General features: G+C 45.7%; 1 protein-coding gene and 1 pseudogene across 1 annotated transcript in view; one reads left to right on the plus strand and one right to left on the minus strand.

Moving 5' to 3' along the window:
* Nucleotides 1–4,276: 4,276 nt before the first annotated feature.
* On the plus strand, nucleotides 4,277–7,216 carry LOC119176914 (large ribosomal subunit protein eL6 pseudogene; annotated as a pseudogene).
* A 545-nt stretch (nucleotides 7,217–7,761) lies between these two features.
* The window catches only part of LOC119177088 (kelch domain-containing protein 4), a 48,210-nt gene continuing 43,548 nt past the window's right edge, over nucleotides 7,762–12,423 (minus strand). Inside the window, exon 8 of the mRNA XM_037428472.2 lies at nucleotides 7,762–8,182. Within this exon, the coding sequence (XP_037284369.1) occupies nucleotides 7,778–8,182 (405 nt within the window). The 3' untranslated portion in view covers nucleotides 7,762–7,777. The remainder of the gene's footprint in view (nucleotides 8,183–12,423) is intronic.

A 12,423-nucleotide genomic window follows, 5' to 3' on the forward strand; every position in this document is an offset into this window, starting at 1 on the left:
ATTCTTCCAAATTTGCCGCAGTACCTCACGAAGAAGATGCCAAAACCGAGAGCTAAAAGGAAGATGTGCGAAAATGACCATGCAGCCGCAAAGAAAAAGAGCCCAAGTGCTCTCGAGACTGACTGTACTGAATTTCCACGGGCTGCTATTGGTGATTCAGGGGAGGACTGCGACTTCACACAGGATGACGTTCCAGCGGAGCCCGAGCATTGCTTGTCGTTTTGTTATTGTTTAAAGACTCCTTCCAAGTAATGGTGCATATCAATGTGTAAATGTCTCGATTTGCCATTATTCAGCCTTTTTTTTACCCTAATATTTCTTGTGCAAATTCTTTCATCACTTATTTGTAAATAAACATTATTTCATCAATTTACATGGATTTTTATCATTTCTTTTTAATTTGCTACGTCATTAACTTGATGGATACACGAAATATGAAAATTCAGAGGCAATGAATGGAATGGACTCTGGCAGTGAAGGACAGGAGCGGGTGTAAATCAATGAAAAAGGTCTCCGCCCTGCAGGACCTAACAGGCTGCTGATAATGATGATGCTACGTCTTGTTTACGGCAAGAATCACGCCACACACCAATCATCACCTAAAGTCTCGAAGCAGCGATGCTAGAATGTTAAACGTCGTGCGTGGTTGTCATGGTGGTTAAAGTTTGGGTTTAGGGCGCGCATTCCTGCAGCAGGCACGTAATCAAGAAAAACCCGGCGTGGAGGCTGTCTAAGGCGTTGTACTGTTCAACCCAAGGACGTGTGTTCGATCCTAGCTGCGGTGGCTGTTCTCCTGACGGAGGAGAAAAACGAAACAAGCCGTGTGTCGGCATTTCGGCTGACGTTAAAAATTCTAAAGGGATCTAAATTAGCCTGCAGCCCTCCGCTATGGCGCACCTCATAGCGAAAGTGTGGCTTCGGCCCGTTAAACTCCAAAATTTTAATTCTGACATTGCGAAAAAAAAGTGCGTAGTGTTTTTCGCACCTCGGAACCGCAGTCGACATGACCGCTGCATTAGCGAAACCACTTTGAACATTTAAACGGCCGGAAAATACAATGTCAGTTGCTTCACGCCCTGCACACTGATAAGATGCCCCAAAAGAAGTGTCGTGCATTGCATGTCGCGAACGTTGCATAATTTCTGGCATTTCAACAATTGCGCTGTGGCTCTCTACTTCGGCGCGCAAAGGAGTTTCAGGTGACGCTGCGAACCGCGCCGCCTCTCGGCGTCGACACGAAGTGGGTCACCCACCGCCGCCTGTGAGCACACTGCCTCTATTCTAGTACACTGTAATTACACCAACTTATTTCACAAATTTCATGCCAGTCATGAAAACCTGAGATGTCATTAGAATTGTCAAAGACAATGATAGGTGTGTCTTCTTCATCTGAAGAACAGCAACCTTTCAGCAAATGGCATTAATTTTTTTGGATAAGCTATGAAAGTAGCCTTGAGTCCTTGACTGTGCAGTGTTCTTTTTGTAATACTGTTGTGACAACTTCTGTGAATTCTTGTTCAATCGTATGCTTCCCCAATTTACATGTTATGACCTTTGTATAGCCTTTTTTTTTTTCTTTTGGCATTGTGCCACACGGTGTGGCAGTAGGATAGTGTGGAATGAGACGGTGTCCCAGTCCTCCCCAATTATGCGCTTCCCAAGGTAAACGCTCAGTAGCTAAAATTCAGTCATAATGCCTAAACTTTTTCTTTTAAAAAGTACAGTGCTGACGAGTTTTTTCAGACGAAAATTGATATCAGCGTCCACAAAGTGGTTTAAATCTGAGAGCAATATGATTGATATAGCATAAACTTATTACTTTTGACTCGTTAAAAGGGCAACTTCCGGTTATAGAAAGCTCCATATCCAAAGACGCCCGCCATTACATCTATGCAGCCGGTCTGTTAGCCAATGACTCATGAAATGGTGCTAACATCTTTGAAGTAACTGGAGGAAAGATAGAAGTGCTGGTCCATTCCTCCAACTACCCCAAACTTCCCGACTCTCCCCTACGTCCCATTTTGTCGTGCCAATAAACGTCCTAGGATACTATAGGTTTTCCCGCTCGCTTTAATCCAAGTGCCAGCTTAAATAATCCGCATGCCATTGAAATAATCTGAATGCCAAGCTATTTAATCCATGTGCCAAACATTTAATCCAAGTGCCAACATATTGTTACGGTTGAATTAAAGGATAGGTGGATTTATTCACAGGGTGAGGATGAAGTTCGGCAGTCGCAGTAAAGATGGAGTCCTCAGGCCGCACCAGACAATGTCGTCCTCCTCTTCTTTGCCTTCTTTGCTCCAAAATTGGTCTTTCGTGATGAAAAACAAATGTTTTATTTCTGTAACCTGCTCAGAGTTTGCATTTTAATGCTGCTCCAAAAATTCCTCCAAATTCTATTTAGGCTGTTGCACCCCTGTATGAGATATCTTTCTTAGTTTCTTTTTGCTGCACTGGTATTTCCAGAACTGTGTTCAAGAAACTTTCTCCTCTTGTCCATGCACCCTTCGATGCTGGGTTCATCATTCTTTCATCACCCCTTCAATCTCTCTATCCCCCCCTTTTTTTTTGCAGTGTCGTAGTACCCAGTTTTATCAGGGTTCATTGTGTAAGAAGGTGAACGAACCTCGCTCTAGTCCCCCCACTTGCAAGAAGCATCATGCAACACAGTTTGTGCCTCGCAAAACCGAATATACGACCTACGTCCAGCTACGAATATACGACCTACGTCCAGCTTTACTTTGCGCAGACGGGTCACTGCATCAACGACTGGCCGCAAAAGCACAGTAACAACCTCAAGGCCCGTACTGCAAGTAATTTGACTATTCGTTGTGCTGCTTGTGGCTGCAGTCCCAATTTTGATCAGACACGCATCTTGTGCAGATATCGTGATAGCCGCGCCCATGAAATCTACGAAGCATTTGCAATTGATCCCATTGGGCCATCATGTGCCAGTGCACCATCGATTGTACCAACCGACAAGGAAATTAAGTATCTCTGCATGTGATCATCGCATCGTCATGGACTTGCTGGGACGAGTGCGTTGTGCTCTCCTACCCCCATTGTTATTTTTGTTTCCAGAGAATTTTTTTGTTTCCACTCAATCCTCGATATAACGAATTATCAGTTATAATGAAGTAAATGAAAGTAGTCTTGCAATGCAGTGTTAGAAATATACCTTTATAACGAATTTTGAGATATAACAAACTTATCAATACAGTTGATTGGGCGAGTTGGTGAAACGCGATTGTTCGAAATGAGAGTGCACTACATAGATGCGGAAAGGATAGGCAGAGACAAGCACTTCAAATAACAAACTTAGTTTTGTGTAAGATGCAACTTTGCTATAATAAGGTTTGAGTGTATACAGGGTGTCTACCATTTTGATTTTTTCAAATTCCCTGACTTTTCCAGATTTTTCAAGATTATTAAAAGCAAATTCCATGACCGTCACGTCTGCTAAAACTCTGTGCACAGTAAGCAAACTCTCGAGTGAAAAAAAATTTTTTTTGAGTCAGGCACTCATATAGAATAATATATTTACCGCTAGCGCTCAGAATGTTCTGAGTGAGTGCGGTAAATATGAAAAAGTACATCTGGCCAAAATAAAGCTTCTGAACCAGGCAGTGAGCAAGTTGGCTGTTTTATGCTCGAAAGAACCAGGAAGCAAACTCGTGAATTATAATTAACCGTAACTGTGAAAGTTTGAAGCAGCCTACGATAGCTTGACAACAGAGCCAAAACTGCTACAAAACGTAGAAATGTAGCCTTCTCGCGGCATACGAGTAAAAGGAGGCCGTGGAAGCAGGGCCGGTTCTGCCACTGGACTATATTCTAGTTCAATATAACGACTACAGCCCAGACCAGAACACCTATAAAATATTGTCACGACTTCAAAACAGAGTCTTGCCGCAGAGATTGAGACACCAGAAGCAGGTCAGTCATTTAATAGGACGCGCAAGCGAGTTCTTCTTTTTCGTTCATTTCATAGTCCTTCATGGCACATACACAACTGCCATCGTCTTTCTTGAGCAAGCACGTGACATTTGCCTTCCTCCGAAAGAGGCATCGTCCCGATGCGCAACTTAAGTGCTCTACCAGGCGTATGAAGTGATCGCAACAAAACGGTAACCGGGAGCTAATTAACTCGATAAATACGGTTTCATACGCACGACGTGCATGACTTCGGGTAAGTACTTTTGGCGCTTACAACTACAATTAATGTCGGGAACAACTTCGTAGTTCACGTTGTTCAAGCGTCGGGTGACGCTGTATGGGCCAAAGTACCGTCTTAGCAGTTTTTAAGACAGTCCCCGTCAAGAAGATCAACGGCGATAACAATAGCAGAGAGCGCGTTGTGCACATCGAGAAAGAGCGACACTCTACCCTAAGGAGGACAGCCCCAAGCATAAGAGGGCAACCCACATGAAGCCTTCCTCGCTGAGAATCGCTAAGCTCCGCAAGAGGATCACCCCTGGCACCATCCTCATCTTTCTGGCTGGACCCCACCGTGGCAAGAGGGTAGTTTTCCTGAAGCAGCTCAAAACAGGCCTGCTCATGGTGACCAGTCCCTACGGCATAAACGGCTGCCCCCTGAGGCGCATCAACCAGATCTACATGATCGCTACCAGCACCAAGATTGACATCTTGTCAGTCAAGCTGCCCGAAAACCTCGACGACCGCTTCTTCAATCGACCAATGTCGGCCAAGAGGCGAAGCCGCAAGGACGAGGGTGAGATCTTTGACACCAAGTCACAGGAGCGAACGGTGAGTGATGAGCACCGGAAGGTCCAGAAGGAGGTCGACAAGCAGGTAGTGGAGGCCATGAAGAAGCACTCCGAAAAGAGGGCTCTGGTGTACTACCTGGCTGCCAGCTTCTTGCTGCGCAACTGTATGTACACAGCACCTCCACTAGTGTCACGACGTCAAAAGAGAGGTCTTGCCACAGAGATTGAGACACCAGAAGCAGGTCGGTCTTTTGATAGAACGCACGAGTTCTTTTTCGTCCATTTCGTAGTCCTTCATGGCACATGCACAACTGCCATCGTCTTTCTTGAGCAAGTACGTGACAATATTAGATTTGCAGTGAATTGGATTAGATTGACAAGAATTGCTGTATTAACTACTGATTTGCATCCCCGCCTAATTTGCACACCTCTAAAATATACTTCTCAGCCGAGAAGAATAACTACTCTTACGTATTCTGTGCCCCTTGCCTTGACGACTAACGACAATGTCGCAAGAACGGAGCCGTACTGCCGTCTTCCCCCCCCCCCCCCTCTTTTTTTTCAACGAGCACATGCGTGTTGGTGTTGCCGTGCTGCGGTGGCCTAGTAGCTAAGGTACTCAGCTGCTGCTGACACATAGGTCGCAGGATCAATCCCAGCTGCGGCGGCTGCATTTCCGATGGAGGCGAAAATGCTGTAGGCCTATGTGCTCAGATTTGGGTGCATGTTAAAGAACCCCAGGTGGTCGAAATTTCCGGAGGCCTCCACTACGGCGCCTCTCATAATCAAATGATTGTTTTGGGACTAAACCTCACATATTAATCATCAATTGTGTTAGTGTTTTATTTCTCTGGTGACGCTTGGAGCACGATAGAGGTTCTCAGATGCGTGCAATGAAAACTGGGGGTAGCGTTTAAAGAGCTGACACTGGAAAAATTTGATGGCAAGAAGGAATCTGTCAGGTCCGAACAGCTACTTCGATTTCATAGATCAATCACGAATGACAGCGTGTAACCTTTGTTTACATACTCATATAGACGTGACACTAAAAAATAATCACAGATTTAAGCATACAATCTTGAAAAACTGATACATGAGAAATTTAGCTGAAAATTTCCAATGCTTCCCTTGAAGTGCGAGCTACCAGCAATAAGTGCTTATCTCTCAGTACGTTTGCCATTTCATCGCCAATGATAAAAATAGTAATAATAATAATAACAATAAAAGACACAACATACCCTGACAGGCCTCTGCTGATGGCAGTTCTAGCCTGACCAGAAGGTCTTCAAGCCAAGCCGAAATCGTGGCCAAAACAAACATGCACAAATTTACTTACATGAGTAATGCTGTGGTTTAAAAGTCAGATATCCTGCGTGATGCAACAGACATCTAAATAGTTCTTGTACCAATATGGAAGCTAAGAAATGATATAGTCAACGTGGAGGACAAGTTACTGAGCGAAATTTCCCCGGTCTTATTCATACCGTAGGCTCCCACGAATGTGACAACCAGTACAATGGTGAAACCGGCAATTTCAAGAAGAGTTATACAACATAAACATGATGTCACGAAACGACGTGTGGCCTCGAATGCCCTTGCTTAACATGTGAAATCTACAAGCCATCAAATGGACTAGTCACGTGCACATGTTCTGGCTAAAAAAAAATGAAGTTAGCGTCATGCCTGCACTTGGAATCCTTGCACTTACAGACAACTACCCATATGATGAACACGAGTGATGGGATGCTTCCGACAATGTACATTCCGGGCTTATGTCACCTACTTAGGCGTACTTAAAAGGGACCCTAAACAGACACAATGACTTGGTTTAGATTGACAAACTGCACTCTGAGAAATCTAATGCCTTATTTTCCACTATCATAAGGAGAAAATAAAGGTTGAAGTTTCATTTTTAAGTTTTGCGCTAAAATCTTGGCCTGTGAAAAGATTTTTCAAAATGCGTTTTTTTTTTTATTTTCGTGACACTGGCTTGAGGAAATTTTCTGGAACTTAGTATGCTAGATCTCTGACCTCTACAGATGACAATGTACTTCATTTTTTATCGAGTAAAAGTTATATAGGACCCAGTAGCCGCCTTCAAAATTTACGAGGTCATGGTGTATGGTAAGGAAATCTGAAGATGGCGTGTCCACCTGCATTTTTTTTGTGGGCTTTCTCGCTTACCAAACATCATGTAGCAATAAGAATAGTGTTTCAGGGATTGTAAAATTGTACTTCCCTAATACGTGAAAAATAGTTCTGCTCTTTGATGTCCCTTTAAGTACACTGTGCCTTTCTTAAGGCTTTTATTGTGAACAAGGTACTCGCATGAGCTTTCTAGAAAGTCAGTAAGTAAACTGTGTTCTTTTGGTTAGTGTATCCTTTCGCATTTGCACTAAGAAGTGACAGTTATGCACTGATTTTTTTCTCCACTTCTTCTAGCTGTTCACCACAGTCAGCCGAAGGAGCGGCTTTTTAAGCTTTGATCAATTTGGTAATGCTTATTTTTGTGATGGACACAAAGACTGCCATCAGTTTCTATGACCTGGCCAAGTTTTTCAGAAATTCCCTTACTTTTTCCAGGTTGGTAGACGTCCTGGTATATTTGTGCACCTATGAAACAAACGTTCATGTTGTTAGCAGTGCCATGCGCTGTCAGTCCTTCTTGCCCTGTGTATTTGTGCTGTTCCCTGATGTGAATCCCAGCCAACAAACTCAAGTTTATAACCTCTTAAAGTGATTATTAACTTGCATGACTTCTTCATATAAATGCATACATTTTGTTTACGCTAGAAGGTCATAAGTTTGGTTATGAAATTAAACGGCTGTTATTCTTCCCATAGCACTGCACCGAAAAATCCGATCTGGTGCACTACTACCTCACCTGCACGAGTGCAACTAAAATCAGGTCTCGCAGACTCCCAATAATAAGTTTAATAATTTAACTTAAGCACTCAACCACTGCTTCACAACTTTCTTTGAAGAAGAAACACCTGTCACACTGAAGCAACCCATTTATGTGTAGCTGACATAAAATACAAAAAATTTTATTTTTTTGAGTTACGTGAAGCACAAGCACCTTTCTCGCTGTCTTCATCATCCTCATCTTCTACATCGCTCTCTTCAGATTCCAAATCTGAGTCATCAGACCCAAGCCATTCATGAGCTTCTGGAGCCAGTGGTACAAGCACTTTCCACTCATCTAACTTGCGCAGGTCAAGCGCATACATGTCGGAAAGTGTAAACTGCCGGTCCTCATCTTCAAACACTCCTCCATACAAATAGAGGACCCCGTGCTTGATGGCCATGCAACTTCCCATACGAGAGACTGGTGCAAAGGTATCCTTGCGTTCCTTTGAAGTGGTTGGCTCATGGTGCATAGGCTCAACTGGTGCTTTGTGCTTTGAGGCACCAATTGTAACTGTGAAGACACCATCATCTGAAGTCACAACCTGAAAGAAAAAAGAAATTCACAATAAAAAATTTTAACCCTACTCGAATAACACTGTTACACAGGTGGCCTTACATATAGTTACCTACCGAAGTTTCACACCTACCATAGTCCGCAGGAGTTCAGACAGGCACTCGTAATCATGACAGTGATGCATAAAGCAAGCCACCAACTTCAATGTGCCACTAGAATTCTAAAACACCGCTGCATGAGATGAACCAATGATTTATCACAATGTAAAAATGTATACATGCTCAACATGCCTAATAATTCATCCAGCATTTCAGTCTTTGTTACTGGTATATCTGCACAGAGCGATGAAGTAGATGCACTAGCATTTCTGCAAGTTGTTGATCACATAGTAATTCTACAAGCAGGTTCACTTGTATCGCACACATAAATCAGTTGCTTTAGGCAGTAACCAGCAAAAAAACATGCTTGCAAACAAAAATCGAGACATTTTCGCTAGTGAAAGCAATGAATTTTTAAAGGAGCAGTGACATCAATTTGAGGCATCTCGCATTTTTTCAACGTGTAGTTATCGTTCCCCTTGTAACGATGCGATACTAGTAACACAACAGAGAGACGAAATAATGTATGTAATATCAATTAGTATTGTAATGGGGAATTCGCAAGGGAATGACCAGTGGGACCATCTCTGAATGCGAAGCGCGAGCGTGTGCACGAGCTGTAGACGCTGGACTGCTCGAGCATCTGTGTCCGTACCGGCTGTCTGCCTACTACCTGGCGTCGCTATTATACTCCCTTGCAAAGTGATGGAAGTGTGCTGGGTACGCAAATCTGGAACTTCGAAACCGAAAGCTGCCCACTGCATCAGCAATGCCTGATCAGACAACCAAGCAAGGCGCCAACCAGCAAAGCACGGCCCAATCTCAACTGCTCATCGTGCCTACCACCCTGCGCCAATGGGATCCCCCTTTCTTCAGCGGTGGAAAACTGGTTGCATCTGTTTGAAAAGGTGAGTGCTGCCAACAAGTGGGACGAGCCCTCGAAATCGGAGTATGCCCCATTTTATCTCAAAGACGTTGCCAGCCTGTGGTTCACAAACCACCGTGCTGAGTTTACCACTTGGGCCGCTTTCAAGATCACCCTGGCAGCAGTATTTGATCGCCCTGCAGTGCGCAAGCTGCATGCTGAACAGTGCCTACATGGACGTGCAAAAAGGCAGGGCGAAAGCTTCACAAGCTACATTGAAGTCATTATCGATTTATGCCGGCGCTTTAACCCTGACATGACAGAACAAGACAAGATCAGGCATATCTTGAAAGGCATAAATGATGATGCCTTTTAAATGTTGCTGGCGAAGGGCCCAAGTACCGCATCCAAACTTGCCACCTTGTGCCAGAGCTTGGAAGAGATTCCCAAACAAGTTGCATCAGTTCGGAGGTCGACGACAGCAGACGACTCTCTCGCTGCCCTGGCCGTTGGTCCCTCGCCGTTGGTGGTGACAACACCCTGCTGGAGCAGATAAAAGAATATGTACGCGAAGAGGTCGCACGACAGCTTTCGTGTCTCTCGTATCTGCCGACCAACGAAGCACCGACAAACCGCCTAACACCGGCCATCAGACAGGCTATTCAGGCGCAGGTCTCCGAGACGTTGCCATTACCTACGCCTGCCTCTCTACCAACACCTGTTGCTGCGCCACTGACTTATGCGGCCGTCGCAGCAATGCGTCCGCCTCATCTGCCATTGTATACGCCACAACCTGTGCGACCGTCCACCGCGCCGTTTCTAGCTACACAGCATCACGCCGGAAATCCTTGGCGCACTGCTGACAATCGGCCCATATGTTACTTTTGAGGAATTCCAGGCCACGTTGCACGTCTATGTCGCTGGCGCTTCGCAGTTAACGCACCAATATACCCTGACTACTCGTTTTGGCCTCCATACCACACACCGCACGCGCCATCTGAAGTTCACAAACGTGACACGCAAAGCTGCTTCCGGCACCCGAACCTCCACTTCTCGACGTTCTACTTCCCGCTCGCCTTCCCCTTCAACAAGTTGTCATTCTGTATCGCCTATGCGTCGACGACCCACCTCCATTGAGACGGAAAACTAACTGCCGCAGCTTTGGAGGCACAAGCTGCGTCATCGTCTAATCGCTTAAGTCCTCACCTGTCTCCCGCTAATCTTATCAATGTAATCGTCGAAGGTGTACGAACACTTGCACTCATCGATACCGGTGCCACAATATTTGTGATAAGTCAAAGACTCTGCCGCTCTCTTCGTAAAGTGACGCTTTCTCCCGTGGTTTCTCTTAGCACTGCAAGCACCCAACAAATTGAGCCCGTCGCGGCATGTACAGCAAAAGTGATAATTCGAGACGTGTTGTACAACATTGAATCTCACGTGTTGGCTTCATGTTCCCATGATGTCATCCTAGGATGGGATTTTTTATCACATCATCACGCCGTCGTGGACTGCGCTCGGGCCGAAGTGGAGCTGTTACCGCTTCGTGATGCACCTTCTGTTGATACGCCCGTATCTAGTGTGGCTAACCTTGTCGTCGCGACGGACATTGACCTTTCTTCTTTCAGCACCCAGTTAGTCCCTGCCTACTGTGCTTCACTTTCTGACGCTACCGTCCTATTCACGCCATCTGACATCTTCGGTAGCCGCCACCACACATCGCTGCCATTCGCCGTTCTTGAGCTTTGTCAAGACACTACCGGAATATTTATTTCCAATTCCAACTCGTGCCCCCTCAGTTTGCGCCACAACGAGATGCTCGGCCACAATCAGCCTATTAATGAAGGTACTACCGTGCCTGCCGATTTCTTAGACACCAAGCCGAATAAGGAGCTGAACGCATTAGTTCCTCACGTTGCCTCGGACAGCATATTTTCCGATGCATTTCATTGTTCCATTGACAGCCACCTCGCCCCGGCTCAACGTGAGCAGCTTGTTACCCTGTTGCACGAATTCAGGCGTTCGTTTCACTTTTCCCAAGCGGTGCTAGGAAGAGCGAACACCAATGTGCACACAATTGACACAGGGAAGAGTACTCCTTTGCGCCAGCGCCCCTATCGTGTGTCGCCAGTGGAGCGTTGCGTAATTGCAGAACAAGTAGACGACATGCTACAGCGTGGAGTCATCAGGCCTTCTTGTAGTCCTTGGTCTTCACTAGTTGTACTCGTCAAAAAAAAAAGATGGTTCGATCCGGTTCTGCGTAGACTGCAGGCACCTAAACAACATTACGAGGAAAGATGTTTACCCTCTTCCCCGCATAGACGACGCTTTCGATTGTCTTCAAGGTACAGAATTCTTCTCCTCGCTTGACCTTCCTTCGCTCAGGTTATTGGCAGGTCCCGATGGCCGAGTCTGATCGTCCGAAAACGGCCTTCGTTGCAATGGATGGCCTCTATGAATTTACCGTAATGCCGTTCGGACTCTGCAATGCGCCCGCCACATTCGAATGAATGATGAACAGCATTTTACGCGGTCTCAAATGGAACATATGCTTGTGCTATCTTGACGACGTTGTGGTCTTTTCCCCCCCCGATTTCACTTCGCATCTCACTCGTTTGCGTAAGATTCTACAGCGCCTTACAAACGCCAGGCTTCAGCTTAACCTGAAGAAATGTCACTTCGGGGCTAAACCATACTTGGTCATGTCGTCTCGAAAGCCGGCATCCTTCCCGACCCTGACGAGCTTCGTGCTGTTGCTGGATTTCCTAAGCCGACTACAGTTAAGGAACTACGGAGCTTTGTGGGCCTGTGCTCCTATTTTCGTCGGTTTGTCCGGAACTTTGCTTCCATCATCACTCCGCTCACCAAACTCCTTGCTGGCCCTGCAGATCTTTCGAATTGAACAGCAGGCTGTGGCGAATTCTTCGCAACACTGTGCCAACTCCTTACCTCACCACCAGTACTGCACCAATACGACCCCCTACTGCGCCGACCGAAATAGACACGGATGCAAGTGGCGTCGGCCTTGGTGCAGTACTTGCGCAACGCAAACCAGGTTTTACGGAGTATGTATGTGGTCGCCTATGCCAGCCCCGCCCTCACCGAGGCAGAAGCCAACTATTCTGTTACGGAAAAAGAGTGCCTCGCGATTGTGTGGGCGATAAACAAGTTTCGTCCCTATTTGTACGGCCCAACTTTTGATGTGGTAATTGACCATCATGCGCTTTGTTGGTTGGCTTCACTGAAAGATCCTTTTGGTCGCCTTGGACGTTGGGCACTACGCCTCCAGGAATTCGACATGCGTTG

This window comes from Rhipicephalus microplus, chromosome X, assembly GCF_043290135.1.
Source record: "Rhipicephalus microplus isolate Deutch F79 chromosome X, USDA_Rmic, whole genome shotgun sequence".
NCBI lineage: Eukaryota > Metazoa > Arthropoda > Arachnida > Ixodida > Ixodidae > Rhipicephalus > Rhipicephalus microplus.